Genomic DNA, 27,614 nt, shown 5'->3' with positions numbered 1-27,614 from the left:
GGGACTTTTGGGGATGTGGACACAGAGCTGGGGTGTGGCAATGTTGGGTGACACTCCCCCTGTTCCCCAGGAGCTCTTCCGGAAGGTGGTGCCCTCTCAGTGCCTGGGCTCCACCTGGGGCAAGAGGAACAAGCCCAGCAATGAGCACCTGGCACACACCGTCCGGGCCACCATCGACCACTTCAGAAGGGTGGCCAGCCTCGTCGTCACCACCTGCCTCGGGGACCCGAGCATGATGGCCCAGGACAGGGTGAGGGTGGTGGAGCGCTGGATCCAGGTGGCCCAGGTGTGCTGTGGGAGGCCCAGTGGAGCCCCTCTCTGGAGCCTTGGGAACTGCCTCCACCTTTATCAGATCCCAGGATTGCAGTGTGTGGTCTAAGCCCCTGCAAGTCCCTAGGCCCTTCTTGCCAGGGGAATGCTGACCTTGACTCCAGGTCCCACTGCGGGGATGCTCACTTCCTACCTGGCTCCCTCCCTGGGTTGAGCTAAAATCCTCCTCCTTGTGAGTGTTACTCTTTGGGTCCTAAATGTGCCCTTCTGGGGCTCCCTGAGCATCTGTCTCATCCAGGAGAGGAGATTTAAATAGAAGGGGACTGAAGCTAGAGCAAGCAGGGCTCCAGTACCCCACCTCACAGCTCATTCTCTTCCCTTCCCCAGGAGTGCAAGATCCTGAAGAACTTCTCCTCGCCCTGCACTGTCATCTCTGTTCTGCAGAAAACATCCATATGCCACCTGAAGAACACATGGGGGAAGTTTCCTGGTGGGTAGGCCTCTCTCCATAGGAGGACCAGGGTGGATGGGGGATCTCCCGTATGTCTGCCATTGGCCCCTCAGTCAGCTGGGAACTCCTGGGTGGCAGCAAATGCTTGGAACAGGGCCTGGGCCTCAGCGGTGTGTCTCTAAGTCTCCTGGTGTCCTTAGTGCACCAATTCTGCTTCAGGATTCGGTTTCTCTAAATGCCAGGTACTGGGTTGAGCCACATTGGAGATTTTCAAGTGTTTATAGCAACAGAACTCTATGCCCAGTTGAAACTGAAAGTGGTCAAAAGAGAGCTGCTCTGTATAGCGGGGGAATGGAGACCCCAGTGACCAACAGGAGAGCCCCCTCCCAGTCTCACAAGACCTTAGCCCTCAGAGGAGCCCAGTGAGAGCACTCCTCCAGGCAGTTTGAATCTCTCAGGTTGTCAAAGAAAAAGATTTGCACTCAGACCCCTCATATTATCCCTAAATTTATCCTTCCCTCTTTCTCCTCTCCTCAGGGAGCGCTCTGAAAAACTTAAGGAGCACTATAGCCAAGACGAGTCCTTGAGCAGAGAACTGATGACCAAGGTAGAGTGGAGGCTGGGGGTCTGGAAAGAGAGGAAGTGCCACGGGGGGAGGGGGACTGGGCAAGCTGTGGTTTTGATAGTTTCTCACTTGAACTTTCTCTGAAACGTTCCCATCTATCTTGTCCAGGTTAACAAGCTTAGGGATCTGTTTGGCCCATGGGCAGGTGGGGTGCCGTTTGTGGGCAGGAGGCCCTGGTCATGGGACACAGTGGTGTTGGCTGTGCTGTTCCAGGGCGAGTTGCCGAGCTGGCGCCATCAGCAGATTTCTGGCTTCCATGCACTTCCGTCCTGCTGAATGTAGCTTCTCCCAGACTGTTGGGTGGTTGGGTGGGTTTATCCCTCAGCCTAAACCTGTCCTCAGGAAGCCAGGCCCCTGCTGCTCCTTCTATCTTCACCATGTCTCCAAGGGGAGAGCACATTGCCTACCCCAGGGACGGGCACAGCAGAGAATTCCCCTGGCCCAGGTGGACAAACAAGATGCTCATCCTTGGATCTGAACAGCTGGACCAGAGACAGATATGTGTGCGTTCTGGGACCCCCCCTGGACGCCTAGAACAGTCATTCGAGTCAACAACGGAGTCTCACCTGAATGCCTGGTTGGCAATGACATATACCCCAGGTGGCTTATGAGTAGCGCCTAGGCAACTGATAGATTCTTAGTGGATCCTGCTGAAAGGAAGTTAGGAGCTTCATGTAAACAGGGAAGCAAAATGTCCTCTCACCCCTTCCCTGTTGATCAGAGGTGGCACCTTGGGGGTCCAGTTTCTGAGTGGATAAAGAAAGAGTTCAGTGCAGGGGAATATCCTGAGTGGTTCCTTGGGGGAGGAGAAGGGTTTGGCATTGCCTCTGTCCCAGCCTGGGGGCCAGACACTCCACGAGACTGGGGCAGGCAGGAGCCATTCAACCAGACTCCCAAGACACCACATCCTCTCCATCCACGCCTCGGCCCACGACCAAGCTTCGAGAGCTCGGGGGTCAGGACTATTGTCAGTGGTGGGGCTGGGGGTTAGGTGAGGATGTTGGAACAGGGTCTGTGGCTGGGAGGGCCAAGTGGCCTCTCCTCTGTGGCCCCTGAGCAACTCATTGCCCCTGTTTGGGCCTCTGTCTCCCCATCAGGGAAATGGAAGGATGGTGATCGTGTGGTGCAGGCCTCACATGGGGGTGATGAGGTAAGAGGGAGGAAAGGAATGTGGGAGCTTTCTGCCTGCTCCCTGGAGGGGTGAGGGCAAGAACAGCGATGACAGTCATGCGACAGTGAGTCCTCAGGAGAACCTGTGAAGTAGCTGGAGTTCTCACACTTTCCAGATGAGGAAACAGGCTCAGGGAGTCCAGGACGCAAGCCCAAGCTTACACTCAGAGAGTTGAAACTGGGCTTGTTCTGGAATCACAAGACCTTGGAGGGTGGAGTGGCATTGGTACCAGTTGACTCGAGTCAGATGTCCAGTGTCGGAGGCGAGTGGTGCTGGAGAGAAATGCGGTGAGGGGACTATGGCCTCACTGACACTGTCCTCGACCCTGACAGGAGGGGCCTTCCACGTTTGCCCCCCGGAAATCAACCCCCAGAGGGTGCAGGAGAAGGAGCAGCAGCAGCAGCAGGTGAGTGTGCCTGTGGGGGAGGGGCTCTGCGTTCCCAGCTGGAGGCCTCAAATCAAGAGAGGAGGGCCCTTTCTCTTGGTGCCACAGTGTCCGAATCCCCCAGTAGAAGTGACCAGGATGGCCTGGAAGAGCTGGTGCAGGATGGGTTTGTTGTGGGGAGGGACAGGGACCACATACCCTGTGATTTGCTAGAAGCCTGCCCTGGGAGAGGAGGAGGAGGAGTGTGGTGTTCTTGGGGTGTGAAGCAAGGAGGAATTGAGGGGAGGCTAGTAAGGGTCCTAGGCTGTTCCCCGTGGGAACCCTGGGGTGGGCCAGGAGGCTGTGGCTGTGGACTTTTCAGGGGAGGGTCTGCAGGGGGTCGACTTGAGAGCAAGGGCTCATCCCACCCGCACCCCAATGTCACAAGGTGTCGTCCCCTATCTTGGCACTTTCCTTGGTGACCTGCTTATGCTGTGTCTGGCGATGGGTGATTATCTCGAGGTGGGTGAACCTGAGGCCAGGCAGGAAGGACCACGATCCTGAACCTTGGGATGCGGGAGCCCCCGAAATGTGCTCCGAGCTCTCAGCACTTGACACATCTCTCCTGGGAGCCTCGCAGTGGCCCCTGGGAGCTGGGGCATCAGGCCCATCTTAGAGATGAGTGAACAGAGGCTCCACCTGAGACACCCATTCCGGTTCCCCAGGCTGGGGAAACTCAGAGCTGCCTGATGGCACAGCCGCGTGAGGTTTTATCTGAGCTGGACTCAGCCTCTAACTCCCATGCTCCCCATGGAGGGAGAGAGGGGTCGGCCCCCCCCCAAGTCAGGCAGCACATAAGTTGCTGAGCAGTCCCCTCTGCCTGAGGCCTCAGCCTCCAAGTCTGTCATCAGAGAGGGTTGTGCTGCCAGGTCCCTCAGCCTCCCCCCATGTCCTCCTTCTCTGGAGCCCAGAGCCCGGCCTAGGTCCAAGTCCTGTTTTCTCTGCATGCTCCGCCCCCTCTGGGGACCTGGCAGTCGTGCACCATGAGAAGGGGTGGACATAAGGGGCTAGTCAGTCTATGGCATTCTGTCTGATGGACTCTGGCTCTCCACCTTCCAGGGGAATGAGATCAACCTTAAGAAAGGGACTGAGGTGAGCAGCTGTGGCACTCCCTGCAGGGGAGGGGAAGGAGGTGGAAATCAGAGACCCTCTGGGCAGAACAGTCCCTGGTTCCACCCCCTGTATCTTACATTGAGTGGAAGACTTCGATAACAGAGAAGTGGGAGACCCATCCAATTGGCGGGTTGGTTGAGGGGAGGATGGCATCAAGGATAACTTCTTGGAGGAGGGGCTGATTATTCCCATTCTGAGAACAGGTAGAGCCTGGATAGAACTGGTCGGACGGAGCGTTGCCAGGACTGGTCCCCTGCCCCACCCCTCACCCCCCACAAGGCCCCTGCAGCATCCCCCACCCAGGCCCTGTGTGCATCCTCTCCTTCCCTCTGGTCCCAGGAATACTGAGTCATGAGGGAGATGCTGCTGCTCCCAGTGGTTGCAAAGAATTACAACCAGAGCTGGAGGAGTGATTTGGGGCCTGATTCCAGGACATGGAGCTGCTCAACGAGAATGATAGTTGAGGCTGTGCAGGAGTTGAGTGAGGGCAGGGGTGGACTCTCCATGTTGGCCAGTCCAGAGAGCCTGTCTCCATGGCCCCCTGCTCAGCCCCAGGCCTTATTGCTTGGCGAACTCTGGGACACCCAGACTCCAGCTGCTGGGAAGGCAGTGGGGGGACACCTGAGGTGTGGCTCCTGGTAGGCTCAGAGGTGCCTCTCTGCCCTGTAGCTACAGCCTGTCCTGCCTGCTGGATCCCCAGATCTAGTTGGCCAGCAGAATATTCAAGGCCAAGAAGAGCCGGCCATCATCAAGTTCAGGGGTGAGTGAGTGTCTGGGCTGGGGTGACTGACTCCTAGGAGTTCAGTAAAGCTTTGAGCTAAGCGTGTCCTTGGGGAGTCCGATAGCTGGCACTGGGATCCCACCTCCACTACTGAGCAGTCCTGTGACTGGGGTGACTCTCTTCAGCTTCCTGAGACTCCGTGTCCTCCTCTGTGAAATAGGTGATAGTAAACGATTTCTCCCGTGGCAGGGACAAGTGGGGTACTGGTGGCTAACAGCACTGAGCACAAGGTCTGCAGCACCCAGTGCAGTGGGGACAGGGTGGGTGGCCATGATTCTGAGGGAGGCCCCCCAAGATAACCCGACACTTCTACTCAGCCCCCAGGCCCCAATACCGAGCCCCATACCAGTGGCCGATCACAGCCTCATCCTCAGTAGCCGGGACACAGCTGGGAAGCTTGCGATGCACCGGGCCAGCTCCTCCCACCTGACAGGAAGGGGAGCATTGTAAGCTGATTCCTGGAGTCCCCTGAAGCCCAAGAGAGAGAGGACGACCCCATCTCAGCTCCCTGACATCCCCCAGCATCTATGAACCCATTGGGGAGGGACAGTAGTTATTTGTTGTAAATAATAAATGCCATGTTTGAATATTATATTAAAGTCCTGTTCCCTTTACAGCCTGGAACTTGTGGTGTGGTTCTGTCACTTTCTGTAGGCATGTGAGGGAGACACAGAATCTCACATTTCTCCTTGAATCAAGAACTCTTCCGGGTCATCAGCTTATTGTATGTGGGAGAAGGGAGAAGGGCCAGCCCCTTCTCTGGCTAGTGGGGACAATCCCAAGTCCCCCTAACACCGAGGACCAGTTCATTTCAGTATCATTCAGCTCCTCCAGGTGCAGGCACAGCCCACCACCCCTTCTCCTGAGATTTAAAGGTTGAAGGTACTTTCACAGGCAGAGAAAAAAACCACTGAAATGTGGGTGACTTTAAAACAGCGCTACGCAGGACCATGTCATGCCACAGGCAGGGGCTGCCTTCCTAATTCTGGAGGAAGAGGGAATGTTTTCTGCTTCTCTTCTTGAGGTTTCTTTTGACCAAATTTTAGGAACTTGTTTTCTAGTTCAATCTCTGGGAATATATCAGCTCTAAGTGGAGAAAACAATGGAAAAAGATCAAAATGTGCACGTTGAGAGGACAAGACCCGCGGAAGTTCATTTGCAGATGGACTAAAGGCAGGCAGGACTTTCCCTCCTGAGGGCCCTCTAGGGGCTCCATGTTCACCTCTGACCTAGATTTGAATCCTGCTGGAATCCTTGTCCAGGACCCTGAATTCCTTTTCCTGCTTGATTTGTATCCAGGAGGAAAGATTTGTGATGCAGCTTTTAAGGCTACAGCTGGGCCTTGTTACATAAACATGACTGCTCCCTGTGAACTAGGATTTTCAGCACCCCTGCCTTCCTTATGCAATTCCCTTTAGGACAGAATTTCCCTAGAAAGCCCCAAACCTCCTCCCTGACTTGGCCTGATGGATCCCGAGTGAGCTCTACTTTGCCAGGATAAGGGACCATAATCCTGGCCAGTCAGTGACCCCACATTGTCCCTTGCTGTCCAAGGTGACTTCTGAGCCCGTGTTCTTCTGAGGTCCATGGTCTTGGACAATCCTCAAGTTTACACACTCAGTGTTGGTGTTCCAAACTCGTCCAAATGGGGCAACTGGGCCCAAGCCCTTAAAGTGTGTCAACCCTGGGTGTCTGTGATTTTTTCCCCAGTCTTGTGTTGTGGTTACATTACAACCACCTGCTGGGGTGTGAACCCTGTTTGGAGCTTTGAAAGATCAGGTATGACGGGGTTGTGGGGGGCTCCAGCAGGGAAAGCCACGGAACTGATGATCCATGGACGTACATGAACACAGACTTACCAATTAAAATACTGAAATGCTCCCCATCTGGTGGTGAATAGACACTGCTCTGAGCTCACACCGAGAACCCACCACATGACTAGAAGCTTTCAAAGGGTTACTAAGTGGCATTTTGAAGCTCTTCCCTTGGGAACACCCTGTAAGACGAGGGCCAGATGAATCGCTTGGCACTTGTGAGTTATCGCCTCCTTTCTGATGGCTGCAAGTGTCATCCAGACACACAGGCTGGACTCTGTCAGGGAAGCCTTCTCAGGACAGCCAGAAGCTGAGGATGAATTCTGGTTCCCGGCATCCCAGGCCCTTCCTGACACAGCATAACCACCCAGGAAAGTGGTTTGGTAATGAAAAAACTGGGAAGGCCATACTTTCCCTCCAAAGAGAAAGAGAAGTGCCAACAGTGAAAGATTGATCCCCTAAATAGACAATTGAATCCCAACAAGCAGTGGGTTCTTGTCAGATTACTGATGCTGAAAAGGCCTCTTTTGATAATAGCACGATCCCCCAACTGCCGTGTCCATCTACATGAATCAAATTTCCAACACATATGGATCTAAAAAACTGAGGGAAATCTGGTATTTCCTTAGATGCAACTCTGAAGTAGCATGCAACAAAGAACATAAAAATGGAGACTTAGAAGTAAATATCTAATTTGAGAACATAGACATCGAAGTGCTTTTGAAATATTTTGGAATCTATTGGAATATTACACAAAAAGAATAATCCACTTTAAGTAGGTTTTACTGTGACTGTGGGGAAAAACTGAATCATCCCGTGACGTTGATAACTCTCTGCTGACTTGAAAGTAAAAATAAATAATGTGCATAGTAAAGGAAAATGAGAGAACAGCATGAAAAAAGAAGATCTTTCTCTCCTCACCTGAAACTCAACCTCTCACCTCAGAAAGAATCCACTGTCTATATTTTCTATTTCACGCAGCAGAGTTTAATAAAAGAAACGTATTGGTATGTTTTAAAGTTTCAAGAGCTCAAAGCAAGGAAACATTAGGGACGCTGCCAAGAGACCTCACTGAGGTGCCTGCTCCATTTCATCTGCTGTCAGGACGTCCTTCTTGGCCCCTCACTTTCTCTGCCTCACTAGCAAGTCTGTCCGCCATCAGTGCTACCACCAGTCTCTCTCCTGTGCTCTTCACTGCCCTTTCCTCCTTCCTGATACCTTCCTCAGTCGCCAGAAATTGTTGGCAGTGGAACTGTGGAATGCCCAGATCAGCTCCTGGAATCATCTCTGCCAAATCTGAAGACCGGCAGGAGTGGGCATGGAACCTGGAGTGCAGACTACCTGCGAACACACCTGGCAGGGATTCACCTGTGTGACTAGGTGCAAGTTTTTGCAACGCTTTGGCAAGATTGAAAGGACTTACCAGTTTTCCTGCATTGCTGCAGGCCTGGAGTCCTTGCGGTCTCTCGGGCCAGCAGACCTGGTGAGGCTGGTCCAAAGTGTCCTCCCAGAGACCCGTCACAGCCAGAATGGGATGGGATTCTAGTATCCGGCCTCTTGAATATGTCACTGGACATCCTCAAAGGGTTGAAGATGCTTAAACCAGGCTTTGGTTTGGACTGGTTCCCACAGTTACACTGCTTCCTCTGTGAAGACGTAACTATCATCCTTCTTTTCTTCTTACCTTACAAAAATAAATCATGAAATTGGGTCAAATGACAAAGGAACCCTGACTTTTTAGGACAATTATCCTGGCTGTTTTGTACTTCCACCCTCCCTCTGTCCTCCAGGGATAGATCTGACTTGTGTCCTGGGATGTCATCAGGCAAATTTGCATCAAGAACAGAAAGCTCAAGGTCAAAATTTAAGGCTACTCCAGATCATTTCTCCTCCCCCATCCTGTTAACACCCCTCCTTGTTTGAGTGTGTTTCTATTATATTCTTGTCCTTGTCACTCTAAACCGCACAAGTCCTGACACTCCCTCTCAGGGCAGTCGGTCCCCAAACCTTTACTAAATCCCAAATCCTACCATTTCTGTGTTTTCTGACTACTCATTTGCTTAATCCATTGACCACTTGGTGTTCATAGAAGTTAAATCAATAGCGACATTATCAACCACTCCCTGTTAACGACTTACTCCCATATCCCAGATGTTCACATAATCCAAACGGTTATGGTCAAAAGTAAATAATTCAGAAAACGTATTCACCCACCACAAATTCCTGATCTCTAATACTTTTATTCAAACACTCATACAGTAGATACCTGTCCCTCAAGATCAGAAGTAATGCCAGATCACCGATCCCCACCTTAAGTTCCTCCTACACCTATCAATCCTGGATTCCATGGACTATGATCTCAATACTTTCCTTGGAATAATAAAAAATTCCTTACCACTCATTTATGTTGTAAACCTCCAAACCAAGACGTTCCCAATTATCTGCCATGCAGTAGCTACTGCTGGTCTTATAACAAACTGAAGAAAAAACATGAAACATTATCTTTTGGTACCATTGTAAAAACAAAACCATCTGCATCAACTGGGAAGCACCCATAATGCCTGAAAATTTTGTTCTCTTTTTTTGTGTTGGGTCAATAACAAAAAGAAAAATCAATTAAAAAATGGGCAATGGACCAGAATAGACTTTTTCCAGTGAAGACATACAAGGGACCAATAGGTGTATGAAAAGGTGTTCGGCATCACTAATCAGGGAATGCAAATCAAAACCACAATGAGCTATCACTTCACACCTTTTAAGATGGTGATTATCAAAAAAACTAAAGATGGCAAATGTTGGTGAGGATGTGGAGAAAAGCAACCCTTGTGGGAATGTAAATTAGTACAGCCATTATGGAAAACAGTGAGCTTCCTCCAAAAATGAAAACTAACATATGATGCAGCAATCCCACTTCTAGTATATACCCACAGGAATTGAAATCAGGGTCTCAACGAGATACCTGCTCTCTAATGTTCATTGCAGCTAATTCACAATAGCCAAGACACGGAAGTAACCTAAATGTCACTGATGGATGAATGGAAAAAGAAATGCAATATTAGTCAACCTTGAAAAAAGAAGGAATTTCTGCCATTTTTGACAACATGGATGGACCTGGAAGACATTATGCTAAGTGAAATAAGGCAGACAGAGAAAGGCGAATACTCACTTATATGTGGAATCTAAAATAGTCAAACTCATACAAGCAGAGGTTAGAATGGTGGTTACCAGGGGCTGGGGGGATGGATAAATAAGGAGCTGATGGTCAAAGGATACAAAATTTCTGTTATCAAGATAAATAAGTTCTGGAGATGTAGGACAAGCATAGTGCCTACAGCTGACAAGACTGTATTGCATACGTCACATTTGCTAATAGAGTAGATATTAAGAGTTCTTACCACAGAATAATAGTACAAAAGGAGTTGAGAGAAAACTTTGGGAGGTGATGGATATGTTTGTGGCCTTGATGGTGGTGACAGTCTCAAGGGTGTATACTTAGGTCCAAATCCATCAAGCTGTATATGGAAAAGTAAGACATAATCGTTGATTCCTCTGCACCTTGAAATACACCGTGTCCTCATCACAAGAGAAAAAAATTTGTAACTATGTATGGGGATGGATGTTAACTGGACTTATTGTGGTGATCATTTCAACATATATACAAACAATGAATCATTATGTTGTACCCCTGAAACTAATATAATGTTGTATGTCAACATTACCTCAATAAAGACAATATAACAGAGAAAACCATTTGAATATTGTAAATGAGTTCAGTGAATCCCTGAAACTGCCCCATTCCCATATGAGAGTTACTGGAAGCAGAGAGGATGAAGTAAGATGGAAGAAAGTTGTACAAAACAGTAATCAAATTAAAATCATTTAAGTTGCTATGAGCTCCTTGTGGCAAAGTTCTTTGAGCACTGATCATTCACCTTTTCTTGGAAAAGCATACTTTCAGATCCAACCCATAATAGTTTCATCATTTGCTCTAATAAGAAAATTTCAACTTAATAAATAAAACCAAAAGCATCCCTTATGTATGAATAAAGTTAGTGAACTTTACAGAGAAAAGAGCATATTTGCACACTCAATAAAGGAAACAGAAGAACTGAATGATGATTGATTCTCATTCAAGCTTATCTTTGAAAGCCAGTAAAACCAGGTTATCTTTTCAAGGATGTGTGTAGAGCTGTCAGCCTTGGAAGACAGAAATAGTGACCACCTCTGGAGCAAAGGGCAGGCTTGCTTACTGCCCAGTATAATAGAAATAACACCCCTCCCTGGGGCAAAGGTCAGCAGACTTCCTGCCCATTATCAAAGATTTGAGTTCCTTAAGCTCTGAGTTCTTGCAACCCTCTGCATGTCACCCGGCCCACTGTGTATCACCCTGTAAGAAGTGGGATTTAGTGAACCGGTGCAAATGCTGATACTCTGGCCACTGCTATTGCTGTGACATTAAGTCCTTTGTCTCTGACCCATGGGTCTCATGTCTTTTGCCAAGATCTATAAGACCATAGTAGGCTGACTTATTAACTTGCAGGTAAGGTAAAATATCAGGCCTTTCACAGTTCCTGACAAGCGCTTTAAGTAACTAGTAGTCCTAGGAACAGAGAGTTACCCAGAACAATATGCATGGATGGTCTTCATAGAAGACTTCATGCAACCAAAACTTTAATAAGGCTCTCTGACCTCTTTTATTTCTACCCCAATTAGAAGGAGAGGCACCAAGCTATTACAGACCTACGGCTTGTGCAAGCCACCTGGAGACCTAGTGACCAGAAACTTCCCATGGGGAGCAAAGACAGATGGGCATATTTCCAAAATGGACCCATCTGCCTCCCTATCATCCAAAAGACAGTACATTATCTTAATTTATGATGATTTCATTCATTAAAATCTTGTGATGGGCCAAAGATACACTTCTAAGAGGAGTGAGGCACATGGCAGTTGTAAGTAGATTAACAGATTTGGTGAATATGAAACTCTAAACTAAACTTAGTGTTCTAATCAATTATAAGGTACAACAAATTTAATTAGATCAATTAAATGATATTTAATGGTATGCCTGATTATTACTCTGCAATAATGATCAAGAAGCTCATATAAATAACTATAATTGGTCTTACTTTAAAATATGATAGTCAAGACTTTTTGAGATAAGCTGGAGAGAAGGAAGGGGAGAAATAGATAGCTGCTCTAAAGCCACTTTCAAGACAGCTGGATCTACATGTAACCCAGGAGATCGAGGCAGATGGCTGTGTGCCTAGATCCTCCCTGAACTGTGGTTCTCAGGGATGTCACGGGGCTGAAGCAGCTTTCTGAATCGTGTTTACATGTCCATGTGTACAATACCCCTGACCATGAGGATGAAACACCATTCAATCATCCCTTACACCTCTCTAATTTACAATTAGATTTCAAAATCATTGTATCATTACATGATCATTTATTCCTCAAACCTGTAGGATGGCGAGCTAAAAGAGAATCAAATTTCAATGGCTTCTTTTCTTTCAAGGACCAAGACGTTCTTTCACAGTTGGAATACGGATTAGAGGATAAATCCAAGTCAATGGAAACAACTTAAGAAATGAACAGAGGAATATTTCATTCCTATATATACACAGTTTTCACTGTGGCAAAAACAGAGTTACATTTTAAAAAATGAGAATTTTTTGAAATTTTATAGATATTAAAGACATTGTTTTGCTTATATTCCCTTTGGTTTACCAAATGAAACTCACTCTTTAATGGGCATTTCTAGCATTGAGTGCTAATAACAGCAGCTTTTTAAAATTCTTATTTTTCCCCGGTCAAAGACCAAGGGCAGAGGTCATCAAGAGGTCAAGTCTAATCTACCTACAGATGTGGCAGGCTTAACTATGGATGTTCAAGCCAGACATTGCCAGCAGAACCAAATCTCTTCACCCATAGGTGAGTTTTTACTAGTAATCACAGAGACTTAAGAATATCAAAGGAAATTCTGTGGTTTTTTTGTGTGTGTGTGTGAGAAGGACCAGTCCTGAGCTAACATCCAATGTCAATCCCCCACTTTTTTGCTGAGGAAGACCGGCTCTGGGTTAACATCCGTGCCCATCCTCCTCTACTTTATATGGGACACTGCTACAGCATGGCTTAAGAAGCGGTGCATCGCTGTGTGCCTGGGATCTGAACCGGCAAACCCCGGGCCGCTGCAGCGGAGTGTGTGGGCTTAACCGCTTGTGCCACTGGGCAGGTCCTCAAAGGAAATTCTTTATTAAGAACCAAAGTTATAGATTCCTATCTTGGATTCATTACTTTGAATTTTTGACCCAAATCATATATATCGATTGGACCATGCTCAATTCTATGATCTTTGGAAGATTCAGCCTACAGCTGAAGAGAAACTGATGCGACACCAATATCTTATCCTCTCTGAAGTCCAACTGAGAGCCCCTGGAGTCAGAAGTTTTCAAGACAAGAAAAAGTCATCCTTCTGAACAGAGAGAGTAGAGGCTATTCAAACATTCAACTTTAAATTGTTAACATGACTCGTTAGAATGTGATGGAGCAAGCATAATACCTTCTAAGTTTCAAGATTTTTCTCCAGAATACTGAGATGGATGACCTTGAAGGCCAATTTCCCCATAAATGTATTTATTCAGTGATAAAATTAATTTCCCTATAAAATAATTCCCATAAAAATGTTAAAAATATATCATAGTCTCTCACTAAAAGGAAACAAAGCAAACTGAGGAGTTGAATAGCAGTGCAATAAATTCCATACAATGATCTTACTGCAGCGTTATGTACAATAGTGAAACTGGATGTAATCCCATTTCTATCAAAGAAGAAGTAAACAGATTATGGTATTCCTGTTCTTTGGAATACCTCTAAAACATTTAAAATGGTAAGTTAGAATGATGTGCACTGATAACGGGAAACGTCTATGATATATGGTTTGGGAAACAGCAAATTGCAAAACGATGTAGTTATGTAATTTATGTTAAAAAACTTTATGTGTGTTTATAAATACATAGGAAATGTCCAGAAGAATAAACCCCACCTTGTTAACAACAGTTCCCTCTGAGTAGAGGAGTGAGTTTTCAGGGAAGAGGATGAAAGTGGAGGGTTTCGTTTTCTATAGATCTGTGTAATTTGACATTTTTAACAGGGTGTATTTCTTTCATAATTAGAAAAATGAGTGATGTGGCCATTTTGTGCAGGGCAACAGTATTATGTTCACCAGTCTCTGTACTGTATGTTACTGCACAGCACGGACTGTAGGAGAAAGCCCAGGGGAGCAATGAAGACAAAGAAGACATGACACCCGCAAAAAGTCAGTGGAGTATTTCTACATAACAAACCTTCCAGGCGAGTGATGGTCAGTGTCCACTGCTCCAGCTCTCGCAATAAACCTAGAACCTTCCCAGGATAAGCCGGAGGACCACGCCCAACTAGTCCACTGCCTGCCCGGGGCCTGTATATGCAAGGTGACTGCCATCAAGCAGATAATGGACTCAGGATGGGGTGAGAGGCGGAGTTCCAAGTGGAGATTCAAAATGTACCAAGAAATTTTGTGAAGTGAAGGAAGCTACTCGACCTCTCTGAGCCTCAGTGTCCCCCCCCGTAGAATGGGGATCACAGGTCTACTTCACAGAGCTGTTGGGGAAGATACATAAAAGTGCCTGTGACAGCCAGTGTCCACATTATTAACAAAGTTGTATCTGACTTCAGAATAATCGATGAAAAGAATAATGTTAATGAGACCAAAGACGAGATGCCCAGCTTCATAAGCAGCATGAGAATGAGAGGAGCTCTGACTAAGCAGGGTTCTTCACAGCTCCACTGGAGAGGACGAACACGGGCTACACCTGGATAAGTCAATGTTGTACAATGACTCGTGTAGTGAGGGTGGGTCCCTAAAGACACTGCGAAATACAGTTACACACAGTGGCTCCTAGGAAACAACTACAAAGCAATCAACACAGCAGATAGGAATAGGAAAGGGGCAAGCAGAGGAGGGTAAGAGCCACAAAATCTGATGGAAGACACTGAACCACGATGAGCTCCCAGCTCTGTCAACAGCTGTTGTGGTTGCGCTAGGAGATCAAACTTCTTAGAAAGCCATTGTGGGGACGCTGGGAGCACAGTGGTCACTGCAGCCACACCTCAACAGCAGTGCATCGGAGCACACACACCCCAAAACTTTCCTCTCCATTAATTCTTGTTTTAAGTTGATGAATATCCTCATGTTTCAATGTCTCCTTCCAACCCTTGTGGACGAGTGTTGTCAGAACCCCCTGAAAAATGCACAGGCCAGAGTAGGATGGAACACTGGGCGCTGGGGGAGCAGCGCTGCACCTGACCACACGCACTATCACCTGGGCCTATTGAACACGAGAGAAGAATCCGAGGATGTGGTCTAATGAGAATTCCCTGTCTTGCCACATTCAGAGACACCACAGAGTTTCTCGTCCATTTTACAAAATAACATTTTACAAAAATGTTAGAGAATTCATGTGTCATTTATTCATAAAGAGGCAAATTCTTGACAAAGTGACAGGGTCCAGTTTCCATGACCAGGTTTTTCAGTTATTTTGATAATATCCCACATTCAGGAATCGGAAATGTAACCTACTGGGATGTGTAATATAAACAAGGACTTTTTTTCATGTAGATCAATGCCCAGATTTTTGGGGAGGACATAAGTCGTGAAAGCTGCTAACCACTCCTCCACGGGTTTCAATAGAACTTTTAAATTAATTTACCAATCTCAGGAAAAGAGATTTTGGCCATTCAAATTTTTTATTTCTGCATTCAAGTGTACAGTATAGCCAAGAGAATAAACAGAAAAAAATTGACAAGAAGATCTTGCTTGCATTTCATCTTTTGCAAATAAGCAAGCTATTTTATGCTCTGTTCCTTTCACTATTCTAATCAATTTTTAAAGAATACGGTACATCTGACTATCCCTGGGCGTGTTTATCCGGGAACTTTGCCGGAATCCAAAGCAGAGATGTTAAAGCTGACGAATTTCAAATGCTGCCCAAGTGCTGTCTACCTTACACATCCGTCTCCCAAAGGTGGACCACCGGTCTCTTCCTGAGGGATCAGAGTCGTCACCTGTGTCTCTGAGAGACTGGCCACTCAGGCCTGAGCTGAGATTAGGTGATCAATCTAAAGGGCAAAATGCTTAAGCTATTCTCATCTTAAGGATGCTGTTTCAGAGGCCTCTACACTGGAATGGGTTGGTGAAAATGGCCTACTAGATACTTTCCTGGGAATTGGCTTGTTCTCCTCTGCTCTTAGCGGATCCTGGGGAAACCAGTGATTAACATCAAGGATGCCTCAACTTCCACATCTGCAAAAAAGGCAAGCAACAGCCAATGTTACCACCCTGCAAAGCTCTTAAGTTGTGCTTGTAAGAGGGGCCACAAGGGCGAATTTCTCCCAAAAGCTAATGAAATGTTGGCACTTTGGCTGGAGAAGGCAGAGGGCAACATGCAAAGTGGAAAGTTTCTGGGATGTCAAACCAGTTCCCATAAGCATTTTAGAGAAGCACCTGGCCCTGGACTAGGTAGGAGGCTGTGGAAAGACCCACAGGCATGCAGGTGGGAGGAGGAATCAAGCCACGGAGGGAGGCGGTGTGGAAGAGGGATGAGTCTGGCTTCAACTTTGGACAAAAGCAGTTGCACTCTGCAGGCCAGAGGCTGCCCATGCAGCCTCCACACCCTCCTAACTCCCTGGTCCTTCTCGTCCCATCACATCCCTCCGGGGCTCAGTCCACGTGGAGCAGGTGCAGGACAAGTGTCTGCAGCCAATGACGGTTTTGCCCTCAGCCAAACACACACCACCCTGTTCCTCCCCCTAGGGCTAGGCACCGCCCTGTGCCCAGAGCATCCTGGGAGTTGTAGTCCTGCAGCCCTTCAGGCTGCCTGCTGGGAGCAGTTAAGAGACAAAAGCTCCCTGCATGCACAGCTAGGGGCCCCAATTCCTGCCTCGTCCCTCCGTCCCTGGGCCCCAATCCTCTGCTTCTCCACCCCACTCTCTACCCCGCCTCTTCTCTATCCCACACCCACCCTTCATGCCCTGTGCACCCCCCAGAGTATGCGCAGTGAGGATGGACTGCATCCCTTGAGCCCGGTACTCAGATAGGGGTGGGGCTCACCAGACTAGCTGTTGCTGAGGATGCTTGCAGCCCTATTGGAAGCACCCTGGTCAGTATTTGAAAAGTAAATTCAATATCTAAAATGGAAATACTGGGTGCCTGGGATCCTGGAATTTGCCTTTTCAAGGCCACCGGTCCTACCATCCCCTGCATCCCTCCAGGCTGCCATGATCCTCCCTCTGGACCCCGTGGTCAGGGTCGCTGCAGAGATCCTCCTTTTGGACCCCACCCACCTGAAGGGCCCATACCTTGGTCAGGCATCTTAGAAGGACTGCCCTGAGACATGTCATAAAAAGGAGAAAACATCACAGTGCACAGCCCCAATTCCTGCATTGTACAGACAGGAAACTCAGATGCACTGGTAAGTGACCCCTAAGCCACTTTGGGTAACCACACTCATGCCCCTTGTCCGACGCTGCACACAGGCTTGTTCACTGGACTTCTTTATCCCAGTGTGGACCTCTTGGCCTCGTTAACACAGACAACAGCACCAAAACTTCTCGTTGCTCTTTCCCACTATGTTAGGCAAGTTTGTGTAGGAAGGTAATATGCAATTTCTGCTCTACTATAGGGCTGGCTCCTTGGCAACCAGTTTTAATATCCCTTTTTAAATATACCCTCAGAATCACAAAATAATTAAGCAAAATAATTTGTTGCTGTTGGGGGTTATGGTGATAATTCTCTGAAGTCATTTTTCCATTTAGCTACTCTGACTCCAAATACTACAGCACCACATGCTTCTCAGACTGGTGGATGCACAGCTCCACTTCTTTGCAGAGAGGATGCACAACAGCAGAATATCCGTGGCCCGACTTTCCGGAGCATCAGTATTACTACAAGATTTAGAAGAAGCAAAGTTATGTCATTTCCGAGGTAAGGAGTTAAAAACTTAAAACTAAGATGAGGTGGGAAAGTCATATGCCATTAATAATTGTCAGTAATCTGTGCCTGAAATGTCAGACTGTCTCTGAGACCCTATTTCCCATTGTTTTCAATAGGAAAAATTAGAAAACATAGCAAATCTATCGAAAAACCCTACCAATTTCCTAAGTCATGATATGGCACCCAGACATAAGTTACGAACATCATGTGCTCCTCGTTTTGTTCCTCATTCAACCCAGTCCCACAGGTCTTGAGTGCATGCTGTGAACACTGCACTGTGCTAGGTGTCGAGGCCTTGGTGAGCATCATCGTGGGAGTGGAACTTGCTGGAGAAAGATGACATCATAAAATCTCAAAACCATGCCAGTTACCAAATTGAGGCAAGAATGGAAAGACCCAGGGGACCACACAGGGTGAGGGCATTAATAGATACTTGGGAGTATTAAAATCCATCTGATGATGTCATGAGTGAATGTGTTCCACTTTAAAACAAAACCCTGCTGTTATTCTGAGATATTGAGTTAGGATCTTTGTGCAAATATGCAGGATTTAAAATGTTTATTGATGTATAACATGCGTACAGAAATATATGCAGAAGTCATCCATGTAAACCTCAAAGAATTATTATAAAGTGAACACACTTGTGTGACCAAGAACTAGCAGCAGCTTCACTCAGACCTGGACAATCCCTTTCTTCCTCCTTCCTCCTCAAAGGTAACCAATATCTTACCAAAAAACACTGTATATCAAGTTTGTCTTCTTATACAAGTGTTTTATTACAGAAAATTTCTGTTTTATTACAGAACAATATCTGAGAGCATTCTGCTCTGTGGATGCCAGAAAAATTTAAACAATATACAAAAAAACAAAATAGCATAGTAGGCCCATCACCCAGCTTCAACAACTACTAATCATCTGCCATTTTTGTTTCATCCACACTCCATCCCATTCCCACCTCACTTTATCATTTTTTTAGTCTTTTGTGTGTGTGTGGAGGTAAGATGTACAGTGAAAGGCACAAATCTCAATTCTACAGTTTTGGCAAATAAACATGCCCATATAACCTTCACCCCTTTAAGAATAGAATGTTTCCAACACCCCCAGAAAACTCCTTCCTGTTCATTCTCAGGCAATTTTTTCCTTCCCCTGAGGCAACCTCTGTTCTGGTTTTTTCACCATAGGTTCATCTTGGCTGAAATCATCCCACGTGTATTGTTTTCTGTCCAGCTTGCCTCCCTCGGCACGAGGTTGATGAGACTCACCCAGCATGTGTGTGTCAGCGTTTGCTCCTTGGCACGGCTTAGGGTGTTCTGCTCTGTGGATGCCCTACAGTGTGCTCGTCTTCCTCCTGGGGAATGCAGGTCATCTCCTGTGAACATTCTTGTACAAAAGCTTTTTGTATGCTGTTTGATTCCTTTATTAGCATTTAAGTGACACACATTTTGCACTTTTTAGTGGTTGTTCCAGATTACAATATACATCTTTAATTTATCACAGCCTACCTAGACTTAATAGTGCACCAGTTTAATCAATGTAAAATATGGAAGCCTTGCTACAGAACAGTTCCATTTACCTCTGTCTGTCCTTTGTGCTATTGTTTTCATAAATTTTACATCTACTCATGTTATAAATCCCACAATACAGTGTTATAATTTTTGCTTTAAATAGTCATAGGACTTTTAAATAAATTAAGAGAAAAAAGTTAAGTATTTGGAGGTAGATGCTTTGAGGTTCTGCAAATGTACTGTTTCTTCTTTAAGTTTCACCCACAGTTTTTGCATTCACCAGTCAGTCTTGCCCACAGTAATTATTACTGTGGTGTTCTAGTGGCAATTTTCTATTTCACGCTATCCAGCTGCGGTTATTATTTGGAATTCTGTGAGGAAGATTCCCCTCCTCCCTCTCCCTTCCTTCTTCCTCTCTTTCTCTCTTTCTTTCATTCTTTTTTCCCCCTTTTTTCTTTCTTTCTTATTTAATCTTTTTTATATCAGTATAGACTCATGGATATTTATTTTATTCTCTGGGTAATAATCCAATGCTACCATTATTTATTTTGTTGCTCACAGTTTTCCAACTTGAGCCATTGGGAAGTCTTTCAGATTGATTGCTTTTGACACATCTCATCATTTTCTGTGTTTTTTTTTTAAAGCACTTTCAGACTTCCTGGCACTACAAGATGCTCCAGGCTTATCTTGTATTTTCCATCTCCAGCCCTAGAAGTACCCATTTCTCCAAGAAAACCTGCTTATTTTTATTGGAAAATGATATTTAGAAACCAAGATCTAGGAGCTAGGTGTGCTCATTGATACTAGGGTGTCACTGCTTCTAGACCCTCTCAGCAGAGCTTGGAAATGTATATATGAATATAAACTCAGGTATACACATCTATCAATCGATCTATCAGTCTATCAATCTGTCTATCTGGATAGATATATTAAAAGAGACATGGATTCATACTGAGAATTCCAACTCCAATCCAGCACCACAGAGTTTATTCTAGCATTCTCCTTTTGCTTATTTGTAACTTCTTTCACCACCAGTGAGAAACTTAACTCCAGTTAGCTACAATATATTTACTAATGTGTCAACTACTTTCAGAATTGCTAATCCATACCCTTATGAAAAACAAACTTACCACCTAGAGTACAGTGTTTGTGTCGAGTACATTAGTTTTACAGTATCCCGTCAAAACATTGTCTTCCACAGTTACTCAGGTCAGGACCTTTCATCTCCACACCTTCAGTGTGGTTATGTCACATGCTTATAATACAGTGAGATTCATTTGTCACTTCATTCCATCTGAGTTCCCTAGCATCCTGATTGATTTTTAAAATTTGCAGAGTAAAATTCACTGTTTGTGGTGTACAGTTCTATGGGTTTTGACAACTTTATGGTCGTATATCCACCCCCACAGTACCATACAGAGCTGTTTTATTCACCCCCAAATTTCTCTCATGCTGTCACTTTGTAGTCAACCCCTTCCCCCACTCCATCCGTTGGCAACCACTGATCATTTTCCATCCCTGTATTTCTGCCTTTGCTAGAATGTCATATAAATGGAATCATATACTATATAGCCTTTTGAATCTGGCTTCCTTCCCTTAGAGAAATGCATTCAAGATTCATTCATGTTGTTGTGTGAATTAAGAGTTTATCCTTTTTATTGCCAAGTAGTATTCTAATGTACCGATGCACCACAGTTTCTTTCTCCATTCACCTTATGAAGGACATTTAGTTTGTTTCCATCTTTGACAATTATGAATAAAATGGCTATGAAGATTCACACAAGGATTTTTGCTTAAACATTAGTTTTCAATTTGTTTCACTAAATACCTAGGTGTGGGATATCTGTGTCATATAATAAGTATATGTTTAACTTTATAAGAACCTGCTAAACTGTTGTCTGAATGCAACTATCATGTTGCATTCCCAGTTCTAGTTGCTCCTAGTCCTCACCAGCACTTTGTAGTTGCAATTTTATTGGTATTTGCAATTTTATTTTTTTATTTTAGCCATCTAATTGGTGTGTGGTATCTTGTTGTGGCTTCTGCTTCCTTTATGAAAGTGAGTTCTGCTAAATATAGGATCCTGTGTTGACTTTTGGGTTTTCTTTCTGTACTTGAAAGATGTGAATTTGTTGTTGATTTGTCTATTTTTTTTTTTTATAATATATCATCCTTCATTCACGTTATTTCTCCTTCTATGTAATGTCTTCCCTGGTATGTATGTATTTCCCTGAATGCTTTCAGGATTTTCTTTTTATCTTTGGATTTTAACAGCTTGACTATCATGTGCCGAGGTATGGTTTTATTTTGTATTTTATTTTGTGGGTTTGTTGACTTTCTTAGATCTAAAATTTTAGATTTTCCACCAAATTTTGGAAGTTTTATGTTATTACTTATTGATTTGCCTTTCTGTCTCATTTAATTTTTCTGTCATTCCTCTCTCTGCTGGGGACTCAATCATCTCACAGGTTGTAAGGCTCTTTTCATTTTCCTTCAAAAATTTTACATTCTTTTCTTCAGACTGGATAATTTCTTTTGCTCTGTCTTCATGTTTCTTCTACTGTTTCTAATCTACTGGTAAACTCCTAAGTACTTTTTTTTATTTCATCTTCCTATTTGGTTCGTTTTTATAATTCCCATTTCTCTGCTGAGTTTCCACATCTGTTCATTCATTATGAGAATATGTTTCTTTACCACCATTATCATCTTTATAAAAGCTAATTTCTTATCCTTGTCTGCTAATTGCAACAAGTTGGGGATAGTTTCTACTGCCTGCTTTTGGTCATACATGGATTACATTTTCCTATTTCTTCAAATCTCATGCTTTTTTAAATTGTGTACTGTAAATCATGTATGATAGTTATAGAGACTTTGGATTCTATTGTATTCCTCTGAAGAGTGTTGTTATTTTTCTAGCAGGGAGTTAACTTGGCTGGACTGAAACTCCAATCCTATCTCCTTTACAGTGGGCATAGCTGAAATCTTCAATCAGATCTTTCATCTTCCAACTGCTGTTTTTACAATAGTCCCTCTGGGACCTACCCTGCATGTGTGTTGTTCAAAGATCTGCCAATTTGGTGTGTGTGGGGGGGAGACTTTCATACATATTTTGAGATTTTCCTCTTAGTGGCTCCCTCCTTTCCAGAATTTCTCCCCTAACTTTCCAGCTACTCTGGCAGCCCCAAAATACATCCTCTAACATTACAAGTAAGACTGTAGTTTCTCCCCTGTCTGGGCCACGTACAGATTTTTGAATGCTTTGAGTTAAAAGCCTCAAGCTTGCAAATATCTCCTGGTGCAATTCCCATCATTCAAGGGAAGACTCCCTCTCAGTTCTGCTTGCTTTGGAAGAGATTTATACATACACACATATACACATTTATTGTATGTGTATTACATATAGATACATGAGTCTATGTAAATATATATATATAAAGTATATATATATACTATATATATACAATATGTATATACTATATATATATATACAATATGTATATATAATAAATATATAAAATATTTTATGCAGATTTTATCACTGTTATCTGTGAGAGTGTTAGTTCAACAAGCTACTCCACCATTACTGGAAGCCAGACCTCGGTTTTGTTTCTTTTTTGGATTTTATATAAATGGAATTATACAATACATAGCCTTTTGAATATAATTTCTTTTATGTATCATTATGGTTGTGATATTCATCCATGCTATTGCATGTAGCTAGTGTTCGTTCATTTGTTGAAAATAATTAATTATTTAATGGTCATAAAATATGCATAACATAAAATTGACCATTTTAACCATTTTTATGTGTACAGTTCAGTGATATTCAGTACATTCACATTATTGTGTAGCCATAACTTCCAACCATCCACCGAACTATTTTCACCTTGCACTGAAACTCTGTGCCCATTAAGCAACAACTCCCTGTTATCCCTCCCTCTTGCCCCTGGGAACCACCATTGTCCTCTCTATTCCTATGAATTTGACTTCTCTAAGTACCTTATATGAGTGGAATCATACAGTATTTTTCCTTTTGTGGCTGGCTTTATTTCACTTAGAATAAAGTCTTCAAGGTTCATCCATGTCATAGCATACGTCAGAATTCCTTCCTTTTTTTTTTGTTTTTTGGTGAGGACTATCGGCCCTGAGTTAACATCTGCCAATCCTCCTCTTTTTGCTGAGGAAGACTGGCCGTGGACTAACATCCATGTCCATCTTCCTCCACTTTATATGGGAAGCCGCCACAGCATGGCTTGCCAAGCAGTGCATCAGTGCGTGTCCATTATCCGAACTGGTGAACCCCTGGCCACCGCAGCAGAGCGCAGGCACTTAACCGCATGCACAACCGGACCGGACCCAGAATTCCTTCCTTTTTAAGGGTGATTGGTATTCCATTATGTTATAAACCACATTTTTTTTTTTTTGTCAATTCATCCTTTGATGGACACCTGGCTTACTTCAAGCTTCTGGTTATTTTGAGTAATGCTGTTAAGAACACGGGTGTACATATATGTCTTTATACCTCTGCATTCACTTCTTTTGGAGGTATACCCATAAATGGTGTTTGAGATTCATTTTTTCACATGGGGGAGGGTTCCCCATACCTCCAACAAGAAATACTTGGAATGGCAGCTGGTCGTCAGATAATTCAACTCAATTTGATGCTGTCAACCCAGAGATACATCCGATTCCACAGGTTGAGGGCTCAGTCCTATAAGACTGCACACCCACCCAACCTCACTTCAACTTCATATGTTAGTTAGAAGCCCAGGCTGTTTCCTGTACTTCTGACTGACTGGCTGTAAACCAGAGCTTCCTACAACCTCCTCCTTGGGTTTGATTAATTTGCTAGAGTGGCTCACAAAACTCAGAGAAACATTTCCTAGATCACCAGTTTATTATACAAGGATATAACTCAAGAACAGCCTGTTGGAAGTGGTGCATAGGGAAAGGTATGTGAGAAGGGACACAGAGCTTTCATGCAATCTCCAGATGCACCACTCTCCAAGCACTCCTTGTCATTGTCAACCTGGAAGCTCTCTGAACCTCCTTCTATTGGGATTTTTATGGAGGCTCCCTCACGTAGGCATGATCAATTATTAACTCAGTTTCCAGCCCCTCTCCCCTCTCTGGAGGATAAGGGGTAGGGCTAAAAATTCCAAGCTTCTAATGAGGGCTTGGTCTTTCTGGTGACCAGCCCCCATTTAAGAGCCCACCCAGAGTTGCCTCAATAGAACAAAAGATTCTCCTAGTGTTCTTATCACTTAGGAAATTACAAGAGTTTTAGGAGCTCTGTGTCAGGGAATGGGTCAAAGACAAATATTAGAACAAGAGATGCTCTTAGTGTTCTTATTGTTTAGGAAAGTAAAAGGTTTTCAGTAGCTCTGTGCCAGGAATTGGAGGCAGACACCAATAAATATATTTTCTATTATTTCAGAACCCATAAGTGGAAATTCTAGATCATATGGTAATTCTATTTTTAATTTTTGAAGGAACTGCCATACTGTTTTCCAGTTTTATATTCTCACCATCAAAGTATAAGGGTTCCAATTTCTCAACATCCTTACCAACGCATGTTATTTTCTTATTTTGTGATAGTAACTATCCTAATGGGTGTGAAGAGGTATCTCATTGTGGTTTTATTTTTGCATTTTCCTGATACTTTGTGATGTTGAGCATCTTTTCATGTGTTTATTGGCCATTTTATATCTTCTTTGGAGAAATGTGTATTCAAGTCCTTTGTGCATTTTTAAATTGGTTTTTTTTTTATTGTTGAGTTGTAGGAGTTCTTTATATATTCTAGTTATTAATCCCTTATCAGATATGTGATTTGCAAATATTTTCAGCCATTCTGTGTGTTGCCTTTTTACTTTGTTGATTTTATCTTGTGATACAGAAAACCTTTGCATTTTAATGAAGTCCAATTTGTTTTTTTGTTGTTGCTTATGTCTTTGGTGTCATATTGAAGAAATCATTGTTGGCAATGGCATTTGGACCCAATGACATGCAGCTTTTTCTCTGTGTTTTCTTCTAAAGATTTTATAGCTTCAACTGTAACATTTATATCTTTGATCCATTTTGAGTTAATTTTTAGATATCGTGTGAGATAAGGGTCCAACCTCATTCTTTTGCATGTGGGTATCCAGTTTTCCCAGCACCATTTGTTGAAAAACTTATCCTTTCTCCAATGAATAGTCTTTGCACTCTTGTCAAAAATCATTTGACCGTATATGTAAAAGTTTATTTCAGGGCTCTGTATACTACTTCGTTAGTATATTGTGTTTATTTATGCGAGTACTACACTGTTTTGATTACTTTGTAGTAAGTTTTGAAATCAGAAAGTGCGAGTTCTCCAAATTTGTTCCTCTTTTTCTAGATTGTTTTGTCTATTCAGGGTCCCTTGAGAGTCCATATGAATTTTAGGATAGATTTTTCTATTTTTGTAAAAAACATCATTGGAATTTTTACCTCCTTGTGTAAGTTGATTCTTAAGTATTTTACTCTTTCTGATGCTATTGTAAATAAAAATATAATGATTGTAAATTTCTTTTTCAGATTACTTATTATTAATGTATAGAAGAACAACTAATTTTTTCATGTTTATTTTGTGTTCCACTAGTCTGCAGAATTTATTAGTTCTAACAATTTTTTTTGTGGAATTTTTAGGGGTTTCAATGAATAAGATATTATTTGTAAACAAATATAATATTACTTCTTCCTTTCCAATTTGGATGTTATTTCTTTTTTTAGCTAGATCTTCTAATATCATGTTGAATAGAAGTGGTGAATTTATGACAGTGTATTGTTCTGTTATGTATTTCACTTTTTTAAAAAGAGTGATAGGGCCGGCCCCGTGGCTCAGCGGTTAAGTGCGCGCGCTCCACTGCTGGCGGCCCGGGTTTGGATCCTGGGCGCGCACCAACGCACCGCTTCTCCGGCCATGCTGAGGCCGCGTCCCACGTGCAGCGACTAGAGGGATGTGCGGCTATGACATACAACTATCTACTGGGTCTTTGGGGGGAAAAATAAATAAATAAAATTATAAAAAAAAAAGAGTGATAGTTGAGGCCACTTAGATAATCAAAAGTTGAGAAAATAAGGAACTGATATACTCTGTAAGCTTCAAATATTTTCAAGCATAAGATACAATAAGAACTAAAACTAACAAAATGGTAGAGGAGATAGAGATAAGAGGATGAAATTGCAAAACTGAATCTATGATAATATCACAATGGCTAGCGTTGTGGTGCCAAGAAGGTGGTGAAGTCAAAGAATTCGTAAAGATGATAATAAACAGACTGCAAAGAAAAAGACTAAAATTTTTATAGAGAGAATTTTACAGCGATATTACAGATAGAGAACAGGGAAGAGAAGTTCGATTAAGAGACAATCTGCTTCTTAAATTACTTCCACAGTAGAGAACAAAAAATCAATTAGCTGAAATACTTATTCCCCTCTATGACCCTATCTTTATCTGCAAAATCTCAGCCCTAGATCAATGTCACAATCCTCCTTTTCCATACTTGTGGAACAGAGCAATTAAGCTCATCTGAAACCTCAACTGCCCCACCTGTGAAATAAGGCCGGCCATCCATTCTCACAGAGAAGCCAACTGGAGGTAGGATTTTTGCTTCTGAATTCAGCTGAACATCTTCAAAGAATTGTATCTGGCCTTCCTTATCCAGGGCTATCAGTGAAGGGCTGGCTGGCTTTCAGAGAAGAGCAATTCACAGTCAGCTGAGACATTTTCTGGTGAGCTCTCCAGAGAAGGCTGCGGGGCTTGACAGTAAGAGTTGATTTCTATACAGGTTATAATTTTTATTTATTCAGAGATTAATAAAGAAATTTACATGGTAAGTATTACTTGTTATCAAGAACCAATATTGTCTATTCTCTGGTCAGTTATGCAAAATCCTCCTCTCAGGGTCCACTCATGGACAAAGCCCAGATTTAATCTCCAACTGTCTGCCAGGCACTCTGTGGTCCGTGGGAAGCCCTCAAGTTGGCAGCCTCTTCCCTTGTGTCCTGTGCTGGTGTTTAATCTTCCATCTCTTCAGGGTGCAACTAGACAGAGGCCTATCAGATCCTCAAGGGACTTGACATTGGAGAAATATACTTTTCATTATCTTTAGATTTCTACACTTTTCAAAAAGACTTTCAGCATTTCCAGTAATTGTGCAGCAGTTTACCCAACACTAAGGTTCTCACTATTGAAAATTAAAATAAATAAATTTTGTAAAGCAAAAAAATGATCTTTGCAATTTTGTACAGAATCTATGTAATGGGTGCATCCTTATAAATGGAGGAAAGATAACAAATTTAACTATTTTGGTTAGTTAACACAGTAAGTAATATACTTTATATATTATCAATTTTGAGATTATTTGTATTTAAAAATACTGCTTCAAACCCCTAAATCATTGTAAGTGGT

General features: G+C 43.7%; 1 protein-coding gene across 1 annotated transcript; it reads left to right on the top strand.

Annotated features, from left to right (window-relative positions):
* Positions 1-51: 51 nt before the first annotated feature.
* LOC131410028 (ral guanine nucleotide dissociation stimulator-like) lies at positions 52-5,298 on the top strand. The gene is made up of 5 exons (XM_058547763.1): positions 52-250; positions 658-760; positions 2,850-2,923; positions 4,724-4,814; positions 5,153-5,298. The coding sequence occupies exons 1-5, from the start codon at positions 233-235 to the stop codon at positions 5,263-5,265; spliced, it is 399 nt and encodes a 132-aa protein (XP_058403746.1). The 5' UTR covers positions 52-232; the 3' UTR covers positions 5,266-5,298.
* Positions 5,299-27,614: the final 22,316 nt, after the last annotated feature.

Source organism: Diceros bicornis, chromosome 9 (genome assembly GCF_020826845.1).
Source record: "Diceros bicornis minor isolate mBicDic1 chromosome 9, mDicBic1.mat.cur, whole genome shotgun sequence".
Taxonomy (NCBI): domain Eukaryota; kingdom Metazoa; phylum Chordata; class Mammalia; order Perissodactyla; family Rhinocerotidae; genus Diceros; species Diceros bicornis.
This window is presented reverse-complemented; position numbering and strand designations above follow the sequence as displayed.